At 55.9% G+C, this 17,954-nt stretch overlaps 1 protein-coding gene across 6 annotated transcripts in view; it reads right to left on the bottom strand.

Annotated features, from left to right (window-relative positions):
• Positions 1–14,608, bottom strand: part of TRPV4 (transient receptor potential cation channel subfamily V member 4) — a 36,615-nt gene extending 22,007 nt beyond the window's left edge. Inside the window, exon 1 of one of the 6 annotated variants that reach the window (XM_077875996.1) lies at positions 14,453–14,608. Coding sequence is in view for 4 of the 6 variants with exons in the window: in XM_077875992.1 (XP_077732118.1) it covers positions 6,535–6,650 (116 nt within the window). In the remaining 2 variants the exon portion in view is untranslated. Of the gene's footprint in view, positions 1–6,534; positions 6,674–14,036; positions 14,116–14,452 lie in introns of those variants that run through there. The other 5 variants (XM_077875997.1, XM_077875992.1, XM_077875993.1 and 2 more) reach the window with 5 other exon arrangements.
• Positions 14,609–17,954: the final 3,346 nt, after the last annotated feature.

Below are 17,954 nucleotides of genomic sequence, written 5' to 3'. Positions count from 1 at the left end.
GTGCCTCGCAGACAAAAGTGTGATTTGCTCCCATTTCTCAGACAGCAAGACTGGAGCTTTAGGAGGGGCACTCACACAGCTTGTAGGGAGGAGAGCTGGACTAGAACCCAGGTCTCCCCCGCTCCGGGCCCAATGTTAGCCAGGAGCCAGGGTGGGGAGGAGCCAGGTGCCCGCTGGCTGGCTGGCAGGCCGCTGCCCTCTGCGGTGCACTGTGGGCGAGTTTCCTGGAACTTTCTTGCCATCCCACCCGGGCTGCAGGGAGATGTCTGAAAAGCTCTCTTTTCTAGGTCTTCCTCTCCCTGCCCAACACATTAGCAGAGGAGCAAATAAACACTGGTTACCGCCTTGTTTGTTTTGTGACTCCCAGGAGGGAAGGCTGGGGCCAGAGAGGTGGGGGTACCACCAGAGGCCTCTCTCGGCGGGTACAACAGGGCATACAGAGGGTCAGCGCTCCTGCCGGGGACTGGCCCCTTCTCTGGGCACCAGTGGGGAGGGACAGGCTAGACTCGAGAGTGACCCAGCTCTGGGTTCTAGGCCCAGTTGCTATTGACATGCAGTGTGACCTTGGGAGAGGTCACTTTAGCTCCCCGAGACTCGGTTTTCTCCTCTTTAAAATGGATGCAGGGACGCCTGAGTGGCTCAGCCATTGAGCTTCTGCCTTTGGCTCAGGTTGTGATCCCAGGGTCCTGGGATCGAGTCCTACATCAGGCTCCCCACAGGGAGCCGGCTTCTCCCTCTGCCTGAGTCTCTGCCTCTCTCTGTGTGTCTCTCATGAATAAATAAATAAAATTTTAAAAATTAAATAAAATGGATGCAGGGGCACCTGGGTGGCTGAGTCACTTAAGCGTCTGACTCTTGGTTTCGGCTCAGGTCATGGTCTCAGTGTTCAGCACGGAGTCTGCTTCTCCCTCCCCCTCCTCCTCTGCCCCTCCCCTCATGCTCTGTCTCTCTAGAAATGAATAAATAAAATCTTTAAATAAAATGGGTGTAGGGATCCCTGGGTGGCACAGCGGTTTGGCGCCTGCCTTTGGCCCAGGGCGCGATCCTGGAGACCCGGGATCGAATCCCACATCGGGCTCCCGGTGCATGGAGCCTGCTTCTCCCTCTGCCTATGTCTCTGCCTCTCTCTCTCTCTCTCTCTCTCTGTGACTATCATAAATAAATAAAAATTAAAAAAAATAAAAATAAAAATAAAATGGGTGTAAACGGGACGCTTGAGTAGCTCAGCAGTTAAGCATCTGCCTTCAGCCCAGGGCATGATCCTGGAGACCCGGGATCGAGTCCTGCGTCGGGCTCCCTGCGTGGAGCCTGCTTCTCCCTCTGCCTGTGTCTCTGCCTCTCTCTCTCTGTGTCTCTCATGAATAAATAAATAAAATCTTTTTTAAAATATGTGTGTAAAGGCAACAGGTTTTCAAAGCTTTGCGGGAAGAATTAAATGAGGTCAGGCATTTCCAGTGCCAACCCTGGGAATAAATTGGGGGGCTGTTGGTGATTCTAATCAAAGGAGGGAGGGTTAGGAGCACAGGTTCTGACATCAGATGTACTTGGTTCCTGTCTTGGCCCTGGACACCAGCAGCTATGTGATCTTGGACAAATCACTTCCTCTCTGAGCCTTGGTTTCTCTACTTGTAAGACTGGGGTGACCACACCTCCTTCTAGAGATCTTGGAGATGTCAGATGGCTTTGTTCTGTAAGAACGGGGAGCATGTTGAGGCAAGGACAGGTATCCACTGGGGTGCAGGCATGGAGGGGGAAGATTGACTTCCCAGGGCACAGCCCCTGTCCACCTCATTGGGGATCTAGGGGTGAGGGGAGGGGAGGCATTGGGGCACGTGCCTCTGCTGTCAACACACTCCTGATTACCACACCCCTTCCCTCACTGGAGCAAAGCCAGATGGACACCCCGCTTTGGGGAGCTCCAACCCCCCACCATGCCTGCACCCCCTCTCCTAAGGAATGCCAACCCAGATGGCATCCAGGGTTTCTGAGGGCTCCATGACAAGGGGTCTAAGGCCAGCCCCAGGTTCAAACCTCCTCTCAGCCACTCACCTCCTTGCTCATAGCCTTAGGCGAGACACATGTGATCATTATTAGCATTTAATTATGATGAAACGATAAATATGACAATGCACAGAAGAGCCCCCACCGCAAGGAGTGATCAGCCCAAATGTCAACAGCGCTGAGGTCAAGAAACCCTGCTCTGGAGGCAGGTACGGCTCTCATTCCCGTTCTACAGATGAAGATGCTGAGGCTCAGAGAGGCGAAGTGACTTGCCCGCGGCCACAGAGCGGACTGAGCCAGGCCCGAATCCAAGTCGGAGCAGTCGGCGGCCAAGCTTGGGCTACCCTCGCCCCTCGCTTGGTGGGGCCTGGCCTAGCTGCCGGGCATCTCCCCGAGGGCTTATGGTATCTTGTTCCAGCTGCGCAACAGCTGGGAGCTAAGGGTTATTGCTAATCTCTCTGAGCCTCAGTTTCTCTACCTGCAAAATGAGGGCTGTGACAGCATCTGTCCCGTGGGGCGACTGCGACCTAAGGCAGATCGCGGGTCTCTTGGGCGTCTAAGTGAGCATTTGACGAGTGCTTCCATCTTCACCTGGTGTCGTGCGATAGTGCGTTAACCTGCCCCCCTCGCTGCCCCCTCACGCACACGCACGGGCTCCCCATGCAGCCTGGCACCCCCGGCCCCCGAGGGCCTGGCCACCAAAGCTGCTCCCATTTTCAGCTAAGGAAACTGAGGCTCCCATAGGCCATCCAGGAAGCAAACGGCCATAAAGAAGGCTTCTGGGGGTGCCTGGGTGGCTCAGCGGTTGGGCGTCAGCCTTCGGCCCAGGGCATGTTCCCGGGGTCCTGGGATCAAGTCCCACATCGGGCTCCCCACAGGGAGCCTGCTTCTCCCTCTGCCTGTGTCTCTGCCTCTGTGTCTGTGTCTCTCATGAATAAATAAATAAAATCTTAAAAAAAAATAAGTCCTCTGGATCCTAAGCCTGGGCTCCTTCCACACCCCTCAAGCATGTGTACACACCAGGGAGCATATGCGTGCATATGCATACATGTGTACATACACGCGAGCGTGCAAGCGCGCGCATACACACACACACACACACACACACTCACCTCGGGCTGCGCTGCTGCTCTGTGGCAATTCTTCCCCCAAATGCTACCCTGTTCTCTGTGGTCAGGGAAAGAGCTCACTCCCTGTTCTAATTTGCCCCGTAGGCTGCTATTACACGTTCCAGACCCATGCCAGGCTGGGGATTGGGGTGCGGGCAGGGAGAGAGGCTGAGAGCTCATGCGAATGTCCTGTCTGCTTCCTGGTCTTTCCCAGTTGGTGTGCGCATGCGTGTGCCCAGGATGAGCCCTTGGGGGCTCACCCCTCCTGGGGAGGCCTTCACAGCGGGCAGCACCCAGCGGGGGAGGGGGGGCACCCGGGGCCCAATCGAGGCCGTGGAGGTGATGCACACCGCGTGTCACCACTGCATCCATGTAAAGCTGTGGATTTCACACTCTGTTTTAAGCACTGAGCACATCTTTTGAATATAAAAACCAGATTGTAGGGATGCCTGGGTGGCTCAGTGGTTGAGCGTCTGCCTTCTGCTCAGGTTGGGATCCCGGGGTCCTGGGATTGAGTCCTGCATCAGGATCCCTGCAGGGAGCCTGCTTCTCCCTCTGCTTGTGTCTCTGCCTCTCTCTCTCTCTCTCTCTCTCTCTCTGTCTCTCATGAATAAATAAATAAAATATTAAAATAAATAAAATCTTTAAAAAAATAATAAATAAATATAAACCAGATTGTAGTCCACGCAGAGAGAGGTTGGACAGGATGAATGGAGGGGGATCTGAATCTCAAAGCCCAAGAAGCAGGATTAGAAACCACTCATCTTTTCATTTATTCACCAAATATTTACTGAGCACCTCCAGTGTGCCAAGTACAGGGGACATAGATGTGAACAAACCTGCAAAAAAATCCCTGCCCTCCTGGACTCACCTTCTGGTGGGGAGCAGAGTAAACAGCTGGACAAAGCAAGAAGCAGAGTCATGTCCAGTGGTGTTCAGGGCTGTATAGACCAGAGAGGCTAAGGAGTGACTTGAGTTAAGGGGTGCAGAGATCCGAGCAGGGTGAGGAGACACAGGGTCCCTAAGCCTTCCTCTCTGCCCCGACAGAGGCTCCAGGCTTTCCAGGAATACAGCTGAAAGCCATGTATTCTGCTCTGAGGGACCCAGGGACGCGGTCTGGGGAGCCAAGGCCTGTCTCTCCCCCAGAGGGAGCTAGTGGGGGATGAAAAGAGTGTGTATTTGGATCAGACCGACCAGGCGCTTGGCCCACTGACCTTGGCTTGAGCAAGAGACTTAGCTTCTCTGGGTCTTGCTTTCCTCACCTGTCCATGGGGGATCTTAACTGGGTCGTTGTGCGAATTATAGAAGTTGAGTCAAGCACCTGGCACAGAGCAAGCCCTCATCAACAGCCAACTACATGCCTGAGTGAACCTTCTCTCAGAGAATCTTAGGTCCAGCGGGGGTGGAGGTCTCCTGGCCTCCCACCCGCCCCCTCCCCATGCACAGGGTGGACGAAGGGGCCCATCCTCACCATCACCCGTGGCTTTGCCTGATCTCATGGAAACTCTGGCACATATTTATCAAATCCCAGCCTCCTGATTCCATGACCCAGGAAAGCTGCTTAAATCTGGTGGCAAGTTTGGGCGTGCAGGGCTGCTCCACCCCAGGGGGGGATGAATTCCAGGGAGCTACTTCCTCCCAGTTCCCTCCCTCCTGGGATCGATTCACTCCAGTGGGCATCTGGGGAGTGCCACCTGTTGGGGGGGCGGGCAGGGAAACATAAAAGATGGAGAGCTAACAAAAGAGTCTGGGCATGGGGGGGGGGGGGGAGCACATGGCTTTTTCCCCCCTCCAGACCTTTGCCAAAGCTGTCCCCTCTTCCTCCCCTGGCTGGGTCCCCTCCCTTTAGACCTCTGGTCTAAACCAGCTCCTTGTTGCTCATCCTTCAAGCCACATGTGCCTCCCTTTATAGCACTTTCCGTGATCAAACTTGGGTGTTGACTTCTATTACTCCTTTATTCACCTTCTCTTCTCTGGAGTTCCATGAGGGAGGGACTGCTTTAGTTCTGTTGTCTCCCCAGCACCCAGCACCCTGCAGAGGCAGCATGGGGCATCCTGAAATATTTGCCTTCTTGAACTGTAAGGCAGGGGCCCTCTGAGGTCGCCGGAGGGTGCAGGCGTAGGGAGGCAGCAGGCATCCCGATGAAGGTGGGCTGCAGGAGGAGGGGGTCTGGACTGGAGCCGGCAAGATCCAAAGTGCAGAGACCAGAAAGGGCGGGGGGCACTGGGGGACCACGTGGGCTGAGGCGTTGGGATAAAGAAGGCAGAGGAAGAAGAGATGGGTGAGTGGGAAGGGGGGATGCGTAGGTGGGTGGGAAGCACGGAGACCTGGGGGGTGCTGGGAGCCTCCCACAGGGACCCAGGGTGCTTCCTCCTCCATCTGTGCCCCCCCACTTCCTGTGGTCCCCTGGAATAAACATGAATCTGAGCACCTGTCATTCCAGGTCAGCCTTGGAGGAGGGGTGTGGGCAGGAAAGGTGTTAGGAAAACAGGTCCCGCAGAGACAACACCAGCTCTGTCCGACACCCGCCCTCAAGCCTTCCCAGTAAGGAAACTGAGGCTCAGAGAGGTACAGTCACTCCAACAGAGTTGCCCAGCTCCTGAGAGGGGGAGGCACGATTCACACCCATGAGCCCCAGAACCTATGCCTTTAGTGGACACTTTCCAAGGACAGGTGACTCCAGAAGGGAAGGAAGGGTGGAAGCAGGGGGAGGAGGAACGGGACGCTGGGTGGCTGGTGGGAACCACAGGCCCCTGAGGCAGATGGTCAGTTCACCAGCTGGCCCTGGGCAGGTCACCTGGGCTTCCTTGCCTCAGTTTCCCTACTTGTACATGGTGATGGTCAGAGCATCTACCCCAGGGGACTGTTGTGGGCTGAAATGAGATAAATGTATAAAATACTGAGCCCAGGACCTGGGGGAGAATGCACGCTCCCTAAAGATGGGTTGTTGTTAGCATCCATCATCTATGTCATGTATTCTTATTATTACTATTAATTATTATCAGAGGGAGGATGAGCAAACAGATGGAGGGCTGAGGAAGGTATGCCTGTCTGGGAGGGCAGAGTGGCTGGGCCCAGAGCCTGGGACTCACAGCCACCCTGGAGCAGCCGCTGCTGGGAGCAGCGGGCCGGGAGCTCAGCCCCTTGGCCAGGCAAAGCCTGCTGCCTGCCAGGCTGTTCAAGGCTCCCTGGCCCCAGGCGGGCGGCAGCAGCGGGGGGCATCAGGCCATGCCAGGCACCTTCCCCAGCCAGCCTGTATTTACCTAGCAGGTCTCAGCCCAGCCCTCTTCCTGTTTGCTTCACAGTGGCCTCCTGTCCGGGGCAGACAGAGCCGCAGTGTCCTGTCAGGGTGCCCCCACCACCCAGTAGAGCGCCCCTCTCAAGCTCACACCACCCAGGCGGGGCAAGGCTGGGGTGACTCACCAGGCCCCACAGAGGGCAAGGCTGGTGTGGCCACTGCAGTCCCTCATTCTACAGGTCCTTGGCTTTCCCGGGCAGCCATTTACCTCCAAGGGTCTCGAGCCCTGGGGAGGAGCCATCGGGAGGTAGTGTGGCTGAGTGGTTTTAAGAGCATGTGCCTTGCAACACAAAAGGCCCCACGCTGTGGGATTCCATTACAGGGCATGTCCAGAATAGGCAAATGCACAGAGACAGGGAGCTGATTAGTGCTTGTCGGGGCTGGGAGGGAGCATGGGGATGGTGACTGCCAATGGGCTAGGGTTTCTTTTCGAGGTGATGCAAATGCCTTGGAACTAGGGAGTGAGAATGTCTCTACAACTCTGAATACACCAACAACAACAACAACAACAACAACAACAACAACAACACTGAATTGCACACTTTGAAAGGATGAGTTATGTGGTATGTGAGCTACATCTCAATACCCCTTCCTGGCTTGGTGATCCTGGGCAAGGGGCTTCCCTGCCCTGAGCCTCAGTTTTCTTGGCACAACACAGGAAGGTCCTGAGGATTAAACAGATGTAAAGGGTCCGGCATGGGGTCTGGCCCAGAGCAGGGACCCGAGGGCGAGGACGGGCGAGGACGTGGTGTCCCTGTCCCAGGAGGCTCCACCTCCTTCCCTCCTTCCCTGTCCTCACCCCCTTCCAGCAGAGCACAGCCAATGCTCCGGCCCAGGAGGGAACCCTTGAAACCTCAGGACCCAGCCCCTCTCCTGGAGGGCAGTCAAGCCACAGAGACTCCCAGGGAGGATTTGCTAGCCTCGGAAATGGCTCGACCAATGTTCTGTTCCCCACCTGCCACTCTCGGGCTGGGTGGCCTCGAGCAAGTCACTTCTCTCTGGGCCTCAGTTTCTTTGTCTATGAAATGGGGGGAATATTTGAATTTAGAATTATTTGTTGTACCATACATTCAAGCTTTAAAATAAAAAGTAAAATGATAGCTCCTGCCCCAAAGGGCTGGTAAGAGAATTGAATGAGATGACCAACAGTTCAGGATCATTCTTGGCGCATAGTAAGTGCTCAACGAATGGCAGCTGCTTTTGGGGAACTATTAACATGCTCTCTGCACATAGCTGGATAGATGAGGCCCAGAGAGGGCAGAGTGGACTGAGTGCTAGGACCCAGATTTCCTGGCTCCAAGGCCAGGGCCCATGGTCGTGCTCCAAAACCTCACCTTCCAAAAGTTTTCTCACCCTACAAGTTCCTCTCTCGCCATCCCAGGAAGCTGAGAGGTCCCATTTCTCAGTCCAGAAGGGACAGGACCCCCACTCACCCATATGGGAATCCCTCCACTGCATTCTCACAGCAACAGGCCCAAGGTCACCAAGCCAGAGGAGCGAGCAAATGTCCAGGGAATGCATGGGAGTGAATGGGTCCATCAGGGACCAAAAGCATTTTGAGATCCTCTCTCTGCCCCAGTCCACCTCTCTACCAACCTAGGGCCAACAGCAGGCTGTGTCTCTGGTTAAGTGTTTAAAATTATGGCTGAGGCTAGTGCCTGAAATCCCACCATTAGCAGGGTCTGCCCTCACTGGAACATTCCACACATCACCTTCTCTCTGTCCTAATCCAAGTAATGATTCCAGAAGTCAGATATCATTGTCTCCATTCTCAAATGGGTAAACTAAGTCCCAGGAGAACAGAAGTGGGTGGCTATCCACCCAACACCTGCTCCGCACCGAGTACCTTTGCATTCGCCCTTCATCTGAGATGGGCATTATTGTGGTCCTCGTGTCAGGCAGGCACCAACCGAGGCAGAGATGAGAGACCCAGGTGAGGTCATGACTCAAGGAGAAGGGAATGTGGCTAGGGTTCCAACCATCTGCTTTGAAATCTGTGTCAGTTCATCCTTTTAGGGGGTCTCAGAAGCCCTCTCTCTGGAGCCCCCCTTCTAAACACTGCACCCCTTGGAGCTCATCAGGCAGGGGTGAGGTGGTGAGGAGCCAGGGCACTGCCGACAGACAGACTTGGGAGTTTGAATCTTGGCTTTGCTGCCGAGGAGCTGTGACCCCCAACAGATCACGTCGCCTCTTTGACCCTCCGTGTCCTCCTTTCTAAAAGAGAGCTAAGCACAGCACCCACTGCTGGGTTGCTTGGTCCTTGTGGGGGTCAGAGCCTCATAAAGTGCAGTCCCAAGGACCATGTGCTGGATGATAGGAACTCTTCTGTTCCAGCCACCACTGAGTCCCCAGGGCCAAGACCTGGGCCTGGCACTTAATAGCTGCTCAAGATCTCCTTGCTGAATGAATGAATGAATGAATGAATGAACTCACAGACACAAATGAGCCTCAGCCCAACTACCTAGCTAGCTAGCTACCTTCCTTTCTCTCTCCCAACCTTCAACAGGTGATTTATTGAGCAACTACTGTGTGCTGGGCTCTCTGACCTGTGAGACCCACGCCCCCCCCATGAAGGTGACAGCAATTGGAAACCCATTTTGCAGAAGAGAAAATTGAGGCTCAAGGAGAACAGGACACTTGCCCAAGCCCACTTGGTCTGAATTTGAGTAGGTGCTTTCTTCTGAAGCCCCTGCCTTGTTGATCTGTCTGTTCATCATTCTTCCCTCCCTCCCTCCCTCCCCCCATCCCTCCTTTCCTTCCTTCCTTCCTTCCTTCCTTCCTTCCTTCCTTCCTTCCTTCCTTCCTTCCTTCCCTCTGTCTGCAGGTATTTCTGAGCCCCTTCTCTCTACAAAGGGAGACAGAAAGGGCCGACGAGTCCCCGGCCTGAGGTCAGCTAGCCCCTTCCTACTGGGGTCTCCCCTGAGCCTGTGGGCCCCACGCTGGCCACATGGTGGAATATCCTCCCCTACACACCACACACACACACACACACACACACACACACACACACACACGAGGAGCCGTCCCAGAAGGTGGTCAGCCTCCCGGTCAGCTGGGTGGACCCAGGCCACTCCGCCCTCAGGGAAAAACAGGCACCAAAAGACTGAGGAGTCCTTTGTGCAGGGGGGAGTCAGGGCGGGCAGCAGGCAGGGCGGGCAGCCATTACTCACCACCCCAAGAAAAATAAGAGTATTCCCATTTGGTCAATAGCTTGCCTGTCTGCCCCCCTCACGTCCTCCTCCTCCTGTGGCCTTTCCCATCCTCTGATCTCATCTGGGGTGGACCCAAGAGCATTTATGGAGGGCTTCCTACAGCCCTGGTGAGGAATGAAGAAACATGCTCAGAGAGGTGGGGTGACCTACTTGGGTCACACAGCCAGCTATGGCCAGGGCTCGGGATGGAGAGGGGAAGTCAGTGATCAGGAAGGGGCTCAGAGGCAGGAAGGAAGTCAAAGTCATGGTGAAAGTAGAGAGCCGGCCTCTCTTCCTCGTTCCTAGTCCGCTAAGGTGCCAGTGCATGAAACCCAAGGGAAACCCAGGCACGGGGAGTCCAGGCTGGGGCAAGAATCGTGGCCTGAATTACCCAAGTCTCCCTCCAACTGCCAGAGCTCTGACCTCCAGCACATCCCAGGCCGCAGCCCCAGGAAGAGAGAGGTTACACTACCCCTGAGGTCACACAGCAGCAAGCGGCAGAGGTGGAAGGTGGACCAAGGGGGGTGAGACTCCCAGAGGGGCAAGTCCTCTCTTGGGGCTCTTCAGGGACCCAAGGCGACCAGAGTCACTCAGATCCAGCTTCCACGTCCAGCTCTGCCAGGGGCTTCTCCCCTGGAGACTCAGTTTCCCCAGCCGTAAAGTGAGATTCGGCCCTCTTACTTCTGCCCACGTCCAGCGTGGGCAAGGCTGTAACATCATCGAGGTGAGCATCAGGTGACAGACATTGGGAATGATACATGAAACGATCAGCAAGGTATGAAAAGTTGCCTGCTCCTGGCCCTCAGTCAATGCCCGTAAATATCTCGCGGCTGAAAAGGCATCACCCTTTGGCCAAATGCAAGTCTCGCTTTGCCCCGCTTTGCCCCTGCTCCCTTCCGCCCGCCCGCCTGGCACAGAGGGGCTCTCGGGGCGCCACAGGGACGAGCTGGAGGAAAACGCGTCCTGGAACAGGCCGGGGGAACAGGATGGGGGAGAGGCCGGTGCTCCGGGGCCCCATCCGCGCCTTGCACCGTCCTGGCTAAGTGGGAACAGACAGCTCCATTTGACAGAAAAGGAAACTGAGGCTCAGAGAGGCCAGGTGACTTGCCCTGAGCTTCCCTGGGGAGGAAGCAGCAGACCTAGGATTTAAGACGGGGCCGGCCTGAGCAATCCGGGTTTTTCTCTCTCTACACTGAAGTCTCTTCCCCATGACTTCAGGTCAGGACAAATGGTGACAGGCCACCTTGGAAGTGAAGGGCATGGATTTTGGAATCAGGCAAACGGAGTTCAGATCCCAGTTCTGCCCCTTGTTAACTAAAAGACCCTGGGCAAGCGACTTCACTACCCAGACCTCATTTCCTTCCTCTCAGAAATGGGTACAATAATAGTTTTGTATCCAAATGTATTAAGAGTGTTTGGCTCAGGGCCTGGCACACAGTAAGTGTTCAATAAGTGCTCACTAGCATCATTAGGACTACTAATGCAGCCCAGGCTTGGCTAAAGCCAAGCAGAACCTTGCACCCAGTGCTCAGAGCAGCAGCTGTGGGGGCCCAAGGCCGTAAGCATCTCGAGAGATCTGAATTAATCTTTAACAGGTGAATTCCTCTCCAGATGGGTGAGATGTGGAGCATTCCAGAGGGCCCGCTGGCAGGCAGTGTTCTCTTGGCTCCCAGGATCTGGTGTGTGACAAAGAAATGGAGCTGCTCTCTGCAGCCCAGTGATTTGGGGAGGGGCTTAGAATGTCTTTCCCAGAGTCAAATGGGGGGAACTGAGGCAGACAACAGGTAGGGGGGCCTGTGAGGGGTCGAGACGCCCCCTCACGCAAACCCCCCCTCCCACCAAGGAACAGATGAAGGAGCTCGAAGGGCTGGGGCCTCTCGAAACGATGTGCTCTCTCTCCTGGGCAGCAGACCTTTACAGAGCACCTGCCCTGCGCCAGGCACGATGAGGCCAATTCTCACGGAGCTCTCTCCCTCCTGCGTCTCCTGCCTGCCACCCCTCTCCAGTCCCCACCCCGGGCGGGCCTCACATCTCCTGCCTGGATGACTTCCCCAGCCTGGGGACCGGCCTCCCTGCCTGGCCCCCACTCTGCAGCCAGAGGGACCTTTCTAGACCACACATCTGGCATGTCCCTCCCAGCTTGGACCTTAGGGCTTCTGGGGCTGACCTAGCCCCTGCCTGCTGGATCGCTTGCCCTTCCTGTTGACGTCACACATTCCAGACAAACGGAACCATGCCTTGCTCTACAAACTCTCGTTTTACCCACCTGGCAACAGGTAGTAGTCAGGTCTTGGCTGGTGCGCTTTCCTTTACTTGAATGCCCTTTCCCCTACGTCTGCATTTACTACTCAAGGTGTGGCTCAGCCCCCTACCTTATTTTTTTTTGTATTTTTTTTTATTGGTGTTGGATTTGCCAACATACAGTATAACACCCAGTGCTCATCCCGTCAAGTGCCCCCCTCAGTGCCCATCACCCAATCACCCTGCCCCCCCGCCCACCTCCCCTTCCACTACCCCTCTCTGTGTCCCAGAGTTATCAACCCCCTACCTTGATCAAGCCCTCCCTGATCCCTTTCCAGATGGCTCTCCCGCCTCACAGCATGCTCTCCTGGCCCCCATCCCACAGCGTAAATCTGCCAAGCATCTACCATGCCTCACCTTGCCAGGTGGTCACAGGTCGGGCGTGGGTGCCGCCTGCCTGGAGGCCACAGCTGACACAGAGGGCAGTCCCAGTGTCGGGGAGGTGGCTGCAGGGGGCAGAGCCCTCGGGCCAGAGCCTGGCTGGGGTCCGAGGCTGGCATGGGGTGGGGGAGCTTTTCAAAAGGGTTTGCTGGACACAGGAGGAGGTGGCTGAGGCCCGGTTCCCACCAGGTGAGGTGGCAGGAGTGCCCTTCCCAGCAGTAAGGCTATGGATTTCTCTGGGGAGCCCCAGGCACCTTCTCAGAAGCTCTCACCCCCACCCTCCTTCCCTCAGGCACCCATTTCCTACACCTGGGAACACTCCATGTCAAAGTGACCCCACCTTATCTTACAAACCTCGCCCTGACTGTCCCAGGAGCACCACCTGCCATTCATTTTTGGGTTCCCCTCCTCCGATTTACCAGCAAAGGTGTGAAAGAGAGAGGTTACTCAAACAGAATGAACTAGAGAAATGAGGGCATGACCAATTGCCTTTTTTTCACCTCAGGGCTGTAACCACCAGCAAAGGCACGATGATGATGACCAATGACTGCAATGACACCGACTGAGCTGGACTGTGTGTCCTCACCATAGCCCTGGGGTCGCCCTCAGGCCACCCCCATTTTACAGATGAGCTGTCCTTCAGACAGCCCAGGGACTAACCCAAGTCACACAGCAGTGGGGGGCAGGCAGGACAGGGCGAGGGCTGCCGCAGTAGCCCCACTTCTAACCCCACAGATGGCCTGGGCCTGACCCTTCTACTTGACCTCTCCAAAGAGATCACCCCTTCACCTTCCTCATTGGCAGTCAGAGTCACCCCCTCCTTGCCCCACAGACAAAGCGACAAAGCTTAAATCCTCCAGTGGTTCTCAGCGTCCCCAGAACAAAGCTCACACACGACATCGCATGTCCCCAGCCCCAGCAGAGGCCCTGTAGAGAAGTTGAGCCAGAGCAGCCACAGGCGCACCCAGTCCCCTGTAACTTCCAGGGCACCCCCTGGGCACCAGGCAAGGAGGACTCTGGAGCCTGGCAGCCCTGGGCTTATATTCCACTAGGTAACATCCCTGATCCGAGCCTCAGCTTTCTCATCCGCAAAATGGGGAGGTCAGAGGGAGGGACAGGCTGCGGCTGGGGCTGGGCCAGGTGGGGTGGTAGGTACGGCCGGGCATGGCTGTGGCTGGTGCACCGCCAGGCAGGTGGGGAGTGTGGGAGGTCTCTGCCAGTCCTCCCGGACCTCCCGGGGAATCTAGAGGCAGAGCTGGAGGTTAAAGATTGTCCTGCCTCTTGGAGGAAGAGCCATCTCTGGGCCTGACTAAGGCTAACTAAGAAGTGGCCTTTGGAAGTTCCAGACTTCCCATTCCCTCCTGCTTGCGCGGGGGCGGGGGGGGCGGTGTAGAGGGGAAACCTCTGAGCCCCAAGTTCCCCAAAATGGGGGTGCCCCCAACAGAGCCTTCTAGCTTTGGTGCCTAGACCTGGATCTCCGGACCGGGGACCTCCCCATTCTGCAGACTGCGCCCCAAGGCCCAGGCCGGCACCCATTTCTCAGGTGATAACACAGATGCCCAGAGAGAAGGTGGCCGCCCTGAGGGGCACCCAGGGGGGCACCCAGCCTGGGGCGGGAGCTGGAGGGACCCCGCGCTCCCTCCCGCCCGCAGCCCGGACCTCCGAGCCTCCGAGACGTGCCCAGGGGCGCGAGGGGGCCGCGGCTGGGCCGGCGCTCCCGGGACCCCCGCCCCGAGGGCCCAGGCCCCACTCACCTCCGGGACCGCGCGGCGCTTCCTGCAGCCCGGCCTCCCGCCTCCCGCCTCCCGCCGCCGCCGCCGCCGCCGCCGCTCTCCTCCCCCGGCTCAGGTTCCAGCGCGCGCGCCGCCCCGCTGCCCGCCCCGCCGATCGCCGCCTCCGCGGGGGCCCAGGGCGGGGGGGGGGGGGGGGGGGGGCGTCGCGGTCGCGGTCGCGGCCCGAGGGCCAGGCGCTGCCCGCGGGGGCTCTGCTTGGGGCCCTGGGATCCCTCCCACCTCGGGGCTGCCTGTCCCCAGGGAACCCGGGCTGGCCGGCCACAGGCTCATTCATTCCGCGGGCCGTTCCGGGATGCGCAGCCGGGCACCCAGTAGGTGATCGAGGTGGGTGGGGGGCGAGGGTTATTGGATGGTGAAGGTAAGGGGCTAGGTCTCACCTTCTACTCCAGCCACTTGAATGCCTCCACAGGACGGGCAGCTCACTCTGCTGGGACTGGTTGGAAGCCTAGTGGGCCTGAGCTCCAGAGCCGGGCTCTCTGAGCCCAAGCTGTGGCCTTGTGACTCATCACCACCGAGCGGCCAATCTCTCCACCTCTGAGCCTCTGTCCCCGCTGTAGAGGGGGAGTAGCTATGTGCCCACCCCACCCGCCCGGCGGAGATGCTGGGAGTCTGCGCATCTCTTCTTTCTTATTAAACTGAGCTGACTCCCCAGACACAGTGGGTAGGGCCGTCCCCCTCAGCCTTCAAATAGAAATAGGTGTTGGTTCAGCAACTAGAAAGTGGAATTTTGAAATTGCTGGAAAGAGAGAGAGAATCTGAACCGAAGTGATGTGTTCAGGGCCACCTGGGTGGCTCAGTGGTTGAGCGTCTGCCTTCGGCTCAGGGCATGATCCCCGGGTCCTGGGATCAAGTCCCACATCGGGCTCCCCTGCTTCTCCCTCTGCCTGTGTCTCTGCCTCTTCTCTGTGTGTCTCATGAATAAATAAATAAAATAGGCTTTTTAAAAAAAGAAAAGAAATTATGCATTCAAACTGCCAGTGTAAAACATTTACAAAAAAAAAATATATATATATATATATACACATACACACCTTAATAATTAACTCACTGAGCATGGTGGGAGAGAATCTTCAACTAAACCTGCTTCCCAGCCAGTTTGAGAGGCAGGGATTGTTATGCCCACTTTACGGATGGGCCTCTGAGGCTTGGAAGGGAGTGCGGCCTCTCCAAAAGCTGCCCCCTCCATAATGGGGTGGGGAGGAGAAGCTTTTCCCTCTGGGTTTCCAAGATCTTAGAGCAAACAAGCAGCTATCTGGCTGTGATGAGGAATGTAAACAGAGGAGGGTCCCTCCTGCCTTCCCGAAGAGAAGGCCTCTCTCTGCTGGGGCTGGATCTGGCTGGGAAGCAGGCGAGCAGCAGGCATCTAGAGCCCGTTCCTGCAGGGAGGCCCCTCTGCAGTGAAAGGAAAAGGAGAAGGATGACCCTGGCTACTAGGAGGCTGGCAGAGGGGACAGAGGAGATGGAGAGGAGGAGGTGGGGCCAGGGTTCCTACCTGCTCTTCCCTGAGAGTCAGCAGGGGGGTGGGGCTGAGGTGGCAGGAAGACCCACCCAGTTCCCTACCAACCTGTGCTTCACAGATGGGGCACCTGAGGCCGCATGCAGGGAAGTGACTGGTCCTGGGCCCACAGGCTGGATCTTGGCTGCCAGCTGATTCAACGGGATCCAGCCTCCCCTCCCAGTGCCTGTGTCCTTATCTGGAAAATTGTACCAGTTTTCATGAGGCAAGGGACCACATCTGTCTTGCTCACAATGGCAAGACCAGCTCCTGGCACTCAATAGGTGCACTTTAAAAGTACTGGTTGAGGGCAGCCCGGGTGGCTCAGCGGTTTCGGGCTGCCTTCAGCCCAGGGCCTGATCCTGGAGACCCGGGATCGAGTCCCATGTCGGGCTCCCTGCATGGAGCCTGCGTCTCCCTCTGCCTGTGTCTCTGCCTCTCTCTCTCTCTGTCTCTCTCTCTCATTAATAAATAAATAAAATCTTTAAAAAAATAAAAGTACTGGTTGAGGGGCACCTGGGTGGCTCAGTCAGTTAAGTGGTTAAGCATCTGCCTTCAGCTTAGGTCTTGATCTCACGATCTTATCAAGCCCCGCATCAGGCTCCCTGCTCAGCGGGAGCCTGCTTGTCCCTTTCCCTCTGCCCTTCACCCCTGCTCATGCTCTCTCCCTCTCTCTCTCTGCTCTCTCTCAAATAAATAAAATCTTTAAAAAAATAAATAAAGTAAAAGTACTGGTTGAGCCAGAGGGAGGGGTGGGGGTGTGGAGTTAGTGTGTCACGGGGACAGAGTTTCAGTTTTGCAAGCTGAAAAGAGTTTTGAGGGTGGACAGTGGTGATATGTGCACAATAGTGTGAACAGCACTTAATGCCACTGACCATGCACTTCAAAATGGTTTCAGATGGTGAATTTTGTTATGTGCATTTTGCCGCAAGGTGGGCAGCTGCGGTTGGTGGTGGAGAAAATGAGACCATAAAGGGTCTCTGCCTTGCAAGGAAGGGGTGAGTAGGAAGAGAACGTGAGGTGTTCAAGAGGATTTACTGAACCAGGGCCACTGCTAGGGTGTGACCACCATTATTTTACCGTTTTTGTCATTGGTGAAGCTCTTTGGCCTCTGGAAAGCCAAGACACTCTTGACAGAAGGAACATCTCCTCTTAAGGAAGGAAAATAATGTCAAGGCCTTTAGCACAGGCAGGACCCAGTAGAGGCTACGCGGGTTCCAGAGCACCCTGGTAGGGCTCAGCCACCACCATGAAGGGAGGACCTGGGCTGCCCCGAGGGTCCACACTGAGCAAGCACTTACTGTATGCAGACTCAGTGCCAGGCACTGGGGAGAGATCAAAAGGCCAGATGGGTCAGCACCTGAGGAACTTAACAAGGCCTTCAGCCCTAGGGATCCAGTTACAAAAACAAGAGGTGTGCACTTCACTCTACAGTTAGCATGGCTCTGACAATGCTGCCAATCCCGTTGTCTCCTGACAGCCTAGAAGGGAAGGATTCTTTTTTTTTTTTTTTAAAGATTTTAATTTATTTATTCATGAGAGACACACACACACAGATTGAGAGAGAGAGAGAGGCAGAGACACAGGCAGAGGGAGAAGCAGGCTCCATGCAGGGAGCCCGACGTGGGACTCGATCCCGGGTCTCCAGGACCAGCCCTGGACTGAAGGCAGTGCTAAACTGCTGAGCCACCCGGGCTGTCCCCCCCCCACCTTTTTTTTTTAGATTAAAAAAAAATTTATCCATGAGAGACACAGAGAGACAGAGGCAGAGACATAGGCAGAAGGAGGAGAAGCAGGCTCCCTGTGGGGAGCCCGATGTGGAACTCGATCTCAGGACCCCAGGATCTCAACCTGAGCCAAAGACAGATGTTCAACCACTGAGTCACCCAGGCACCCCAGGAAGGATTCTTATATCATTTTCTGGAAAAGACACAGAGAAGCCATTCTCCTGAGATCCCCTGGCCAGCATTTGACCCCCAGCCTGACTGACCATATTCAGTGTAGCACAGGCAGTGGGAACACGGTCTCAAAAAGACAGACACTAGTAAGTGCCACCAAGGATGTGCAGGACCGGGAGCCCTCATACACTGCTGGTGGGAGTGTGAAATGGTGCAGCTGCCTTGGAAAACAGTCTGGCAGTTCCTCAAAATGTTAAATATAGAGTTACCATATAAGCCAGCAATTCCACTCCTCGAAATAAAGCCAAGAGAAATGAAAACATACAGCCACACCAAAAACTTGAACACGATTGTTCATAGCAGCGTCATTCGTAATTGCCCAAAATAGAAACAACTCAGTTGGCCAATGGATGAACAAAATGTGGTATGTCTATACAATGGAATATTATCCAACCATAGGAAGAGCAAAGTATCGACGCTTGGCTG

The sequence above is a fragment of the Canis aureus genome, chromosome 27 (genome assembly GCF_053574225.1).
Source record: "Canis aureus isolate CA01 chromosome 27, VMU_Caureus_v.1.0, whole genome shotgun sequence".
Classification (NCBI taxonomy): domain Eukaryota; kingdom Metazoa; phylum Chordata; class Mammalia; order Carnivora; family Canidae; genus Canis; species Canis aureus.
The sequence above is the reverse complement of the archived record's forward strand: the minus strand, read 5'-3'. Positions and strand labels throughout refer to the sequence as shown.